Source organism: Motacilla alba, chromosome 12 (genome assembly GCF_015832195.1).
Source record: "Motacilla alba alba isolate MOTALB_02 chromosome 12, Motacilla_alba_V1.0_pri, whole genome shotgun sequence".
Taxonomy (NCBI): domain Eukaryota; kingdom Metazoa; phylum Chordata; class Aves; order Passeriformes; family Motacillidae; genus Motacilla; species Motacilla alba.
This window is the reverse complement of record NC_052027.1, coordinates 20,594,496-20,606,301: the sequence shown is the minus strand read 5'-3', so window position 1 is coordinate 20,606,301 and position 11,806 is coordinate 20,594,496. Positions and strand designations below refer to the sequence as shown.

The 11,806-nt window shown below is 50.7% G+C and overlaps 1 protein-coding gene across 5 annotated transcripts in view; it reads left to right on the top strand.

The window, feature by feature from the left end:
* Nucleotides 1-554: 554 nt before the first annotated feature.
* PHF2 (PHD finger protein 2) overlaps nt 555-11,806 on the top strand; it is a 53,105-nt gene continuing 41,853 nt past the window's right edge. The window contains exons 1-3 of one of the 5 annotated variants that reach the window (XM_038149104.1): nt 1,022-1,135; nt 9,122-9,365; nt 10,373-10,483. In XM_038149104.1, the coding sequence (XP_038005032.1) occupies nt 9,244-9,365; nt 10,373-10,483 (233 nt within the window). In that variant the 5' untranslated portion in view covers nt 1,022-1,135; nt 9,122-9,243. Of the gene's footprint in view, nt 1,136-1,723; nt 2,209-9,121; nt 9,366-9,580; nt 10,274-10,372; nt 10,484-11,806 lie in introns of those variants that run through there. The other 4 variants (XM_038149100.1, XM_038149101.1, XM_038149103.1 and 1 more) reach the window with 4 other exon arrangements.

Below are 11,806 nucleotides of genomic sequence, written 5' to 3'. Positions count from 1 at the left end.
GGGGTCACAGCAGGGAAAGGGCTGCTGTGAGCAGAGCTGGTGACTTTAAAAGCAGAAATTATACAAATAGAGAATCACAGGGTGCTTTGAGCTGGACGTGACCTTTAAGATCATCTCGTTCCACACCCCAGGAAACCCCCCAGGTGGTTAAACCCCAACTAAGATCATGAATAGAAAGAAGTTCATTATTTTGGGTAGTTGAGATGTGGACCAGCTGCGGTGTGTATCTGGCTGTTCCCCACCCAGCCAGGCGTTGTTCCCGCGGGTCGCACCGCACTTACGGCCACTTCTCCGGGCTTCCTCGCCCTTGGGGCGGCCCGGAGTCCCCCGCTCCCGCGGGCGCCCCGCTTCTCGCGCGGGCTCTGCCCGCTGTCACAGACACCCCCGGGCGCCCCGAGCGGGGTCCCCCCCTTCCCACAGCCCCCGAGCGCTCCCCGCTCCCGGTGCCCCCGCACCGCCCCCCAGGCCCCCCCGGCGGGGCGGGCGGGGGCGCTCGGGCTGGGGGCAGCTCCCTCCCGGCAGGCGGGGGTTAACAAAACACGCGTTTTCCGCGGAGCCCCCGCCGCGCCCCGGCCCCGACCGGGGAGCCCCGCTCCGCCGCGCTCCGCTCCGCCCGGCCCGGCCCCGCTCCCTCCGGGCTGACGCAAGGCCGGGCCCGCCGGGGAGGCCGCGCCGGGCTGTCACCAGGGGGCACCGCCGCGATCGCCGAGCACCGGGAATCACCATCCTGGAGGGACAACAACAACAACAACAACAGAGAGCCCCGGCCCGCGGCGCCGGCGGGCGGCGGGACCTGGCCATGGCCCCCGGCTCCGGGCAGCGCTTCCCTGTCCTCCGGCACTGCTCGCCCGCCCCTCTGGAGCCCTAAATCCACTATCGCGGTTTTATAGCGTTTTTTATTATTTTGTATTATTTCTGTTTTTCCGCTCTCCCCTTCCTCCTCCGTGCCACCCCCCTCGGCGCCTCGGCCCCGCCGCGCTCCGCTCCGGGCGGGCGGGCGGCCGCGAGCGGAGCGGATCGGCGCGGTCGGCGCGAACATGGCGACGGTGCCCGTCTATTGCATCTGCCGGCTGCCCTACGACGTGACCCGCTTCATGATCGAGTGCGACGCCTGCAAGGACTGGTTCCACGGCAGGTAACGCACCGCGCCCGGCACCCCGGCCCCGGCCCCGGCCCCGCCGCCCCCGGGGCTCCCGCCGCCGCGCTCCCTCCCGCAGGCCTTCCCGGAGCGGGGAAGGAGGAGCCGCGCTTCCCGGCGCCGCTCCCGCGCTCCCCTCGCGCTGGTTTTGTGTGTTTTGTGGGTTTGGGGCTGGATTCCCGACACAAAGCTGCTCCCCCTGCGGTGACACCGGAGCCCCGGGGTGGCGGGGTCCATTGTGCGCGCCCGGGGAGGGGATGGGGCCGCCCTGCGCCGCCTCCCCGCGGCTCCGCGCCGCGTCCCTCCCGGAGCCGGGCCCGGGGCGGGGAGCGAGGGGCCGCGGCGGCGGCTGCGGGGCTCGGCCGCGCTGTCAGCGGGCTCGGCCCCCGCGCCTCGGCCTCCCGCCCGGTTAGGGCTCGGGCACCTTGGCCGCGGCTCCCCGCGGCGGCGGAGCGGGCCCGCGGGGTGTTCCCCGGTGGCAGGGCGGCCACGGCCGGGGAGGGCCGGGGGCTACGGGGAGCGGCAGCCCCTCGGCGCCGGGGCCGGGCGGGGCGGTGGGAGCGGGCGGGGGAGCCTTCGCTGGCGCAGCGCCCGCCCCGCGGCCCCGCCGGGCAGCGCCCCCGCCCCCGGGGACCCCCGCGCACCCCAGGCCCTGCCCGAAGCCGGGGCCTGCCGTGGCGGGGCCGCGGGCAGGGGAGCGGCGGGGGAGGCCGGGCGGGGCGGAGGACTCGTCTTTTCGGCTCGTTTCTCCCCAAAGCGCCTCCCGGCGCGCAGACAATGGGCGGCCGCGGCGGAGTTGCGGCGGGCGGCGGAACTTCGGTGGCGCTTGGCGTGATGAGGGCAAGGGCGGCGACTGGGGACCGAGAACCTCAACAGCCGCCGCAACGCCCGGGCAGCCGTGCCGGCGAAGGGGGGGGGGTCACTGGGCGAAAGGGGGTACACGCGGGAACAGCCCCCCGACAGGACTCCTCGCTCCCTTCGGATGTGACGAAGGAGGAGGATGGAATGTCAGCGGCATCGCAGCAATTCCCCAGGAGTGATTGAAGTGTAAAAAGTGCAGTTAAAATCAGGTAAATCACCTGGATGAGCGCTTTTTACGACAGGGGTCCGGTCAGGTTAGGCTGTCGCTCTTTCATCGCAACCACCGCCCAGCAGAGTCTCCTAACAGCTGGCGGACGAGGCGGCGGCGAGAGGCTCTGCCTGGGGCGGCTCACGGATGCTCGAGCGGGCACTGGGGTATCCGCGGATCTTCCGTGCGCAGAATAAACGACTCCAGACGCTTTGCCGTGGCATTACGAATGACGTTCTACCGTTTATTTTAGAAGCTGTGTAGAAACAGGAAGGGAGATACAGAAACAGACAGTCCTAGTGTCAGTGCTGGCAGAAGGATGCTCTGCACGTGTGATCCGGGACAGGAGGCTCGCAGGAATCGCGCTGGCCGTGTCACTGAGGACTCGGGCACAGATGGTGAGGTGAGGCTGGAAAGAAGCCTCAAGCATGTGCACTTGAAACTTAGAAAGTTTAAGGACGCGAAAAAATTCAGATTTTCAGGCAAAGTAATGACAGAGTGAATTGCTGAAGAGTAAACAGCGAAAGGAGGTAAGCTGCCTGCACGGGATGGTGAATTTCCATTGAAACTGACAAAGAGAGGTTGCGTGTAGCTGATCAACCAAATGATCATGTTGTGGGCAGCTCAGGGTCAACAGCAAGAGGAAAGATGTTTAATTTTGTGGCATAAGGGACAGAATTTATTTGTAGTGCTGCTGGGGTGCGTTGTACTCTTTTTCTGTAGTTTATAGTAGTGCCCAGAGATTGATTTTAAGGAAAACTGAGGAGGAGTTCACTTCTCACAGTGTCAAAGCCTGAGATAATTGTGTCAGAAAAGTTCAGAGAGTATTAGGAGCAAGCAGCTTATCTATGCCACTGTTTGCTTTTTTTGGTAATATATAAGTAAAAAAATGGGGAAAAAATCAGGATTTAATTGTGTAAAATCATGTCTGCCCCGGACACTCAAAGCACTGATGTTAATATTTATACAAAACTGCAACAAAAATATTCAATGTTATATAGTAGTGCAACAAAAAATACAATGTTACATAGGTTCAGCAACCAAACATGAGCCAGTGTGCCTAGCTGCACAGTGCTCAGGAGGATTGCCTAGTGTTTCAATCATACTTCTGTTTCTTTTTAACATGATGTGCAGTGTGCAATTCAGAAAAAAAGGTGTCATTTCTGGTTTGGTTTTGTAGAAGCAGATCAGGTGTTTTCATGTTTCCCTTCTGACAGGAGTTCCCAAATATCTAAAAGAAATATTTTTCATGGGCTATCCCTGCAGCAGCCGCAGTCTCCCTTTCATCTAAGGCTGGGCAATGTCTCTGTGGCAACTTCAGCAGTTCTGATGACAATTTGATATTTTCAAAGTATCTAAAGTGTGTTAAGCTTATGTAATGTAGTTTAGAAGTTGAACACAGGGCAATGGAGCCCTTCCACTTCTGGGACAAATGCACCAGGGGCCCTTGGACACTGCTGAAGTGTGCTGAGCCGTGGAGCTGTTGGTGTGTTCACAGAACCCTGGGACTCCTTGTGAGACTGAGGTTTGATGATTCCTGTTCTCTCCGTTTGCCTGAGCTGCTCCAGAAAAGCAGCTTCCAGATGTCTGGAAAGGACAGAGATGATCTTAGAGGCAAAGGAAGCTAATGCCAAAGTGGGCACAGGGCTGTTTGTCTCCTCTGCATGTGTAGGTCGGGTGTTCTCTGGTGTGGCTGTTTGGGCTGATGAAGTCCCACACACCTCAGCGCTCTGCTCTGAGCAGCCAGTCTGGTGCTCCATTTCCTGGCCCCTCCATCGCCTATGCTGGCTCCTCTCCCCTTGGGTCCCATCCTGAGGAGGAGTCCTGGCGTGGTTCTGCCTGGTAGCAGGTCTGCAGGCAGCAGGGACAGCCTGGTTGGCATGGGAACTGGCTCTTTGAAGACCAGGAAAGGAGGAGGAAGAGGGAGTGGTCTTGGTGTGTGAAGAAGCTGACACTCAGCAGATGCCATGGGTCACTCTGCTGCCTCAAGGGTAGGCCTGGCTGGATGGGAAGATTGGTGCCAGCTGTGCCAGGGTCCGTGGGCTTGGGTCCCTGGGCTTGCCGCATGCTGCTCGGGCACAGGTGATGGGGGACAAGGGCATTCAGCTGTGTGGTGTGAGGAGCTCTGCCTTCTCCTCAGCTTGCAGGTGATGCTGCTGGCTGTCTGTGCCTGGTGACACTGCTGCCCCGCGGGGACACCCTCCATTCTCCCTTCCTGGGAGCAGCTTGCTGGCAAGTTGCTTGGGGCTGGGAAAAGCTGTACATGATGACAGGTCTCCGAGAGTCTCATCTGCAATGGAGACGTTACAGAGCCTTGTATCCAAGACAGGGCAAGTCTTTTTGTTTCTTCAACCAATTTGTTCAACTAGAAATCTGTATGGGGTTACTCATTACAGCTGTAGGTGAGGGGAGGTAAATTATTCATTTTCTCTGCAGTATTTTGTTACCTGTTCTTATAACCCCCACCTGGTGCTGTAGGGTGGGATTGTGCTCACTAAATGAAATAACAAGTCTTGATTTTATTACCTCGTGTATATTTAAACTTTGAACCTTCTTGCTCCAGGCCTAGCAATGATCAATAACTTAGTAAAAGGTTTACTTACCAAAAAGCAGCTCATGCAGTTATCAAAGCAGCCTAAAGTGATGGTGGGAGTTATTCAGGATGCCCTGGCACACAGAGTAAACATGGCTGGGTTAAGAAAAGCACTTCTCTGTTACACTGCAGAGCTAAACTCTGTGTGTGAGCAGATTTTATGCTCATAACAGAGCATTAATCATTTTCCCTTTCAAAAAACATGGCAGCATCTAGTTCCACTCTTTTACCCAGGCTTATCACTAGCTATGGGCAAATTTGGAAATTTGGGTAAAATTTGAAGATGAGGATAATCCTAAAATTAAGAGTGCTATTTGCTTTGGTTTTGTCACAGCAGAGAGAATCCCTGAGGGTAATCATGCTGTGCCCAGACAGATTTCCTTTCATGTGCTGAGTTCAGATAGGACGAAAGTGTATAAGTTTTTCAAATAACTAAAACTCTCAGGTTATTTCAATTTTTCCTGAAGAGTTAGTTGACATGAATGACAGGCTCAGTTTTTCTGGGAGCCTGCCCACAACAGGTATCATGAATGAGCCATGCTAATGCCTATACTAGAATGCTTTTGAAAATCCAAGTCTAAGTAATACCAAGAGTGAACGGTAGTGTGGAAAGGCCTGCATGAACCTCCTGGTACCTGAGAGCTGGTATAAATCACAGAAGATTTTTGTATATAAATATTCTTCTAATTCTAGAAGTTTTTACCCAGATTTTACCTCTGAATGGATAAAATGTTAGAAATATTAAACACAATTCACGTTTAATTTAAAAAAAGACAAAAATACTGTGGTTTAGTGAGTACTCTCCAGCAGCCCAAGCCTTCAGCTGCACTGTTTTGTGAGCAGCCCTGTGGGTACCTAGGTACTGTTGAGCTCAGCATTAGCGGGATGGCAGCCTTATCAGCCATGTCACAACAAAGAAATGAGTTCTGCAAGTAAAGGGGAACTTCTCCCTTAGTGCTGAATAGCTCCATAATAAAGGAAATGGGTAAAGATGTCTTGACAAAAATTATCAAAGGAATGTAACTACATACGGGGAGATACCGGTGAAGAGAAAAAGTGTTATACAATCACTATAAGGCTTTCCAAAACTCAGAGGCCACCATCTTTTATATTACCTTAATGTATTTTCTTCTCTCTGACCAATACAAATTTTGTAGTAGCAGCGTAGTATATTTACATCGAAAACTGAGTGTGTCCTCCTTGCCCAGATAGCCCTCTCTTGTATGGCAGTCTGTCGGTCTACAGTTCTCAAAATATTTTATTAAAACATGGTTTGTGGCATTAAGGGTATCTTTTAAAGGTACTCTGAAGCAGTGCTGGAGGTTTGTTTGTCCTGCAGGTGAGCTGATGCTTTGGAATCACGTGGGTTCTTCATAGTGACCATGTCATGCATCTTATCAGTGACTAATAACTCTGTAACGTCGGTGTAGATTATCAAATCTTACACTGGCCGACTGATACCAATAGTAATTCCTTTTCAGAGTTTTATCTGAAAAAAAATTAGCCTGTTCACAATCCGTTTTACAACTTTATGCATGGCTCTTATTGGATGTTACTTGGCTGTTGCATCCAAGTACCTCTGGTATACAATATAATGGCAATAACAACATATTTGGCAAATCTCACCAGGTCTCTCTTGTAGATTTCTCCTGGGATGTTGGTCGCCCACCCTTTGTGATGGCTGAGCATTTCCCCCCACCCCCAGAAGGCCACTCTCTGTGGGACAGGGGTGTCCTGGGGGTCATGGTCTCCAGCAGTGTGGTGTGATCAGGCTGCAACATCTTGAGGCAAATGGCTTCAAGTTGTGCCAGGGAAAGCTTCGATTGGACATTGGGGAAAATTTCTGCATCAAAAGGGTGTCATCCCTGGCATGGACTGTCCAGGGCAGTGGTGGAGTCACCATCCCTGGATGGATTTAAGAGAGGTGTAGACTGGGGACATGGTTAGTGGTGCACTTGGCCGTGCTGGGGGGATGGCTGGACCTGATGATTTTAGGGTCTTTTCCAACCCAAACAATTCCATGACTCCGTGAACACCTGCTTTGTTCTGGTGCTTGGTGCTCTTCAGCCCCGGGACTGCAGCCCAGGGCACCCAAGGATGAATATTTTCTCCCGGTCTTGGAGAATGCAAATCCCTCCTTGTTGCACTCTCCTGGGCCTTTGGAAGAGCTGTTGGAAGAGGCTGACCACATACACAGAGCTCCCAGCCAGCAGCCCATGGAGGAGTTCCTTCTTTTCCTCTCAGGCACATCCCCAAAAACTGATGGCTGCTGCTTCTCCAGGTGAGGCCAGGGCTTAGTCCTGTGCTTACAGGCAGAGCAGGAGTGAGGGCGTTGAGTTTTTCTGCGTGTAATTGTGCTTAGCTTCCCAGCTAACCAGAATAGACTTCTCCTGGGATATTCAGCAATTTTTAGTGCTTCATCCATTTGTTTTAGCAAGTAGTCAAGACAAGCAGAAAGTTAAGCAATAGTATATTTTGACAGGAAAAAATAAACCAGAATTGCAGAAACAAAGACATTTTAAAATTTCCTGTTTGAAATTGTCATCTCAGTAATCTGGAACTATGTGAGAGCTGCCTTATGTTTTTATGGAATTGCTCATGGATTTCATCGTGTTTTCCTCTTTTAGCAAAATACACAGTACATTTACTCTCAGAAACAGCATTTAGCCTCATCTGGCAGACTGGAAAGATGTAACAAGTTAAAAAAGAAGTGAAGTGTTTCTGCTAGATATCAGTAGCCGTGATTTTTTTATTAAACTTCCATTTTTGCTGTTAACATCTCAATAGAAGGGAATGGAAATGTGAAAATTGGCTGGCATGCTGTTCCTGTGCCATATGTCCTGTGTCCCTTGTGTCAGCAGCACATGGAACAGCCAAGGATCATTGTGCAGGAGCACAGTCCCCACAGACAGGTTGTAAGTGAGATTTAATGCCTTTATGGAGCATCTCACCAAAGCCTCTGGGTTGGGGCAGGTGGGGGAAGCAAAAGGACTTGCAATGCTGTTGCTGCTGGGCTTATGTGTTAACAGGGACAGTGTCTCCTGGATTACCATACTATCCACTTGGGATTTCCTCTCCCTTCATGATCACTAAATACCCTTAAATAGATCGCAGCAGTTACTAAGGAATGTGGAGAGTATCTAGTGTACTCTTAATTTATTTAGCCAAAAGGAGCAGTTTATTGGCCAGGAGCAGGCAGGACCACTGGAACCCCTAGCTCCTTACAGGCCATGGGGACAGCATATGAACAGCGTAAGAGCTCCTTCACATCCCAGAAATGTTTCCCAGGGAATTAAAGGGAAAAAAAAGAATTTAAAAAAAGCTGTCACTGAGGGGTCCTCCTGATACCTGAATGAGGACTCATTGAGCAAAGAATGGTAAACATGTGGGGCTGCTAAGTCTTTTGTTCCATGATCACTTCAGAAATTGGAGTCACAGAGGTGCCATCAGAAGCCACAAGACCCCCAGAGAGCCCAAGTACCCGAGGCTGGGAGTCCAGGGGCCGCTCTGACAGCCTCTTCTCTCTCATCCCTGCTCCTGCCTATGGGACACTGATGGTGCTACTCTGCAGCTGGTTGCTGATAAGGGATTCATCATTCCAAAGACTTGACTAATTCTGGCTCTGGCATTGTCTCTCAATGAAACTTCCACTGAAAGGTGAAAAGTTGGGTAGAGGGTTGGAAAATATGAGGATGCCATTTCCTTACAGGCGAACGTGGGGCTTGTTCTAAAAGAGGTGGATTTGGTCTTGTTGAGATGGCTGAGGAGGTCTTAAAACACTCAGATGTGTTCTGAGAAGATCCTATGAATTCACAGCTTTTACTGCCAAAGTGGTTCTTGGCAGTATTTAGAACTATTATCCACTAGCTCTTTTGCATCAGGACAAACACATTGGCCAAATGAAAGCACAGCTGTTCTTGAGGGAAAGGCAACATATCCAATTATGATTTGTCCCAATGTTTATTAGTTCATTATTGGAAAAAATAATGTGTATTTTCAATTCAAGTTTGCTTATTTTCAGCTGTATTATTGCATTAGTGAAGAGCTTCCTTCTCATTGAGGTGTTTCTATCAGTGTTTTGATGTGCTTCTGCTCAAGTAATCTTCTTTAAGATTACTTGAGCAGAAGCAGTAAGATGATAAAATTGTTCGTCTGGGTTTGGCTAAAATAGTTGAACATTTCTTCTACAGTCCCAGAAATACTCTTCATTTTCTAGTTCTATACAGAGGCCTTTTAACTTTTGGCCATGTTGAGGTGAATATTTTTTCCATATCTTCAACTCCACATTCAGGTTTCCTTTTTTCTTTGTTTATATTTGCAGTAACTTATCAGACAAATGTTGGTTATCTGCAATAAACTTGTAAAGGAACCAGATATGGCTGTACTAGTTACTTTTTAAGCAGTCTGGTTTTGAAATTGGGTTTCTACCTTTGGAATTGGCTCATGAATAACAGCAGAAAGCCTCAGCCTTATTCGGAGTTGGAGCAAGAAAAACCTCTCCAGTCTGCTGAACTAGCACTGATGAGTCGAAGTGCTGAAGGACCAAGGAAAGCAAACAGAAACAGGTAACAGTCCCTCAAAAGAAATTTTTAGACTATTGCATGGGACAATGACAAAGTTCAGCCTGGTGGAATCACAAGGCTCTGCGGTGGCCGCACACCAGCTCCTGCTGAGGGATGCCTGCCCGCAGCGCTGTTCTTCCAGCACTCATGGGAACAGGCTCCACATTCACCCCAGGCAGCAGCGCTGTTCTTCCAGCACTCATGGGAACAGGCTCCACATTCACCCCAGGCAGCAGCGCCTTGTTCCCTGGGCCCTCCCTCCCAGCTTCACCAGCACAGCCGCTCTACCCTCTGCTCAGCTGGCACTGCTGCACCCCCACAGCCCCAGCTCCAGGTGCTGCGGGAGGAATGGCTGTGTGTCCATGGATGCAGCAATGTCCTTAGAAATCAAGGATTGCTGGAAGGTGTGGGAGTAAAACTGCAGGGGACTATAAGCAATACCAAGGGGGGTTAAATGCAGCTTTGGGTGAGAAACTGTTACTATTCCTGATGCTGCTTGTAAATCACGGACAGGAGGAGACAGTCAGTGCAAGGCAGAGGAACAGTGTGTCAGGACACTTCACTCGAAATGGATGGAGAGGGCTTACAAGGACTTGGATACATTATTTTCCTTCATTCTTTGGACACAGAGTTGCATGGCACTGTTAGGAACTGAGCAAATGCTTTCAGAGACACCCCAGCCCCACTCCGGGCCCCACCAGGCTTTGCAGGACCATTCTCCTGCAGCACTGTCAGTGCCCATGGCATTTTCCAGTTTTATCAAGTTTTACCCTGTTTTTGACATTGCACCACACTGGCCAGAGAACAGGATAATTTTGCCCAAACACCTTCTGTAAAAGACAGAGTGCCGAGGCTGGCTGTACAGTGGTGATTCCTGCTCAGCCCCATGGAGGAACAACTTAATATCTCAGGTACCTCTTGAGGTTTGGGTGTGATCAGCTGTGTGCTCCTCCTGCTCGTTCGCTGCTCCCCATTCACAGGGAATGTGGTGATATTCCTTTGCTTTGCAGGCAGGACACAACCCGCTGCCTCTGTGGGATGCTCTGGGTGTTACTGAAAAGTGGGAGTTCATGTTTCAGATTCACTTGGGATGTTTGCAGACTGCATGGAGAGGGGAGCAGGTAAGGAAATGTGTGCTGTGAGTGACACCAGCAGGGAGGAGATGGTGTGAGGAGCAGTCCTGCACCAAGGGTGGTACTGGGCAGAGCATTCTGCTCTCAGTTAACCATCTTGGGCTGCCCTGAGCTGGTGTTGGCTGCTACCTAAGTCCCATATACAGTTAAGTCCCTTTTAACCATACTGCTAAATTTTTCCCTTTAAAAAATGCTGAACTGAAGTAGGTGCTGGAATTCAGTTACAGCCCTACTTGAAAAATACCCAAAGGGCTGGAACGAGCTGGAGCTGGGGTTGTTCCCTCATGCTTCCAAAGCAAGGGGCTGTAGGAAATCTATTGATCTATTCAACCTATCACTTGCAGTCAGAGCTGCTGTTGCCTGTAGTGTTCAATGATGAGCCAAGCCTTGATGTTTTTAAGTTCTCAGACCTAAGCTTTTTCCCAGGAGGACTTCTGCTGGGAGGGTGGACACATTTTGTTGTTTAGTTGGGGTTTTTTTTGGTTGCTTGGAACTTTTTATTTAGAACAAGCAAAACTGTTGTTTTATGCTTTGGTGCAAGGAAGTTTTTCAGATACAAAGCACTCACAAATGTTCTTCAGATTAATTATTTCTGCTTCTTTGTGGTGTGAGAGTTGGTGAATGGTTTGAGGAAGGAAAACATGTGTCAAGGAGGTGTTTCTGAAGAGCACTTACCTGGAATCTTACAGTGAGTGGGAGCAGAGCCCGTCTGGCAACCTGCAGTCACAGCCTCAACCTGCCAGCTGCTGCTGCTGCCTTTTCATTGTTCCATCTGAATTTTGTGTTTCTTTGCATTCTTGGAACTCTGAAGAGTTCCGTCTCAGAGCAGAACTGATTGCTTTAACTACAAACCATGCTGATGGGGAGGCTCAGTGGCATTGGTCTGCTGGCATTCCAGGTCCTGCTCATGCCACAGGGCTTCTATGTGACAGAACTGTCACAGAAAATGTCACAATAATTTTTTAGGGAAGGATGTCTTGTGGAGCACTTTTAAAGAGTGTCTTATGGAGCACATCCTGCATGGGCTGGAAGGGTTCAGTCAGGTAAGGTTTTCCCTTTGAGAAGAGCAAGGCAGAGCTCTAATTTTGTGTTGATAAGTCACGAGCAGTGAAAGAATATTAACACTTCATGTCGTGTTTGTAAAAAGGCAAGAAAAGTATCTGGAGAAAAAGAGGAAATTGATTACTTCCAGTAGAATCCCAGAATCCTAGAATAATTTGTGTTGGGAGACACGTTAAACCTCACCTTGTTCCCACCTCCTGCCAGTGTGCATTGATGTGCAGATGTCTGAATCAGCTGAAGAAAAGAGCA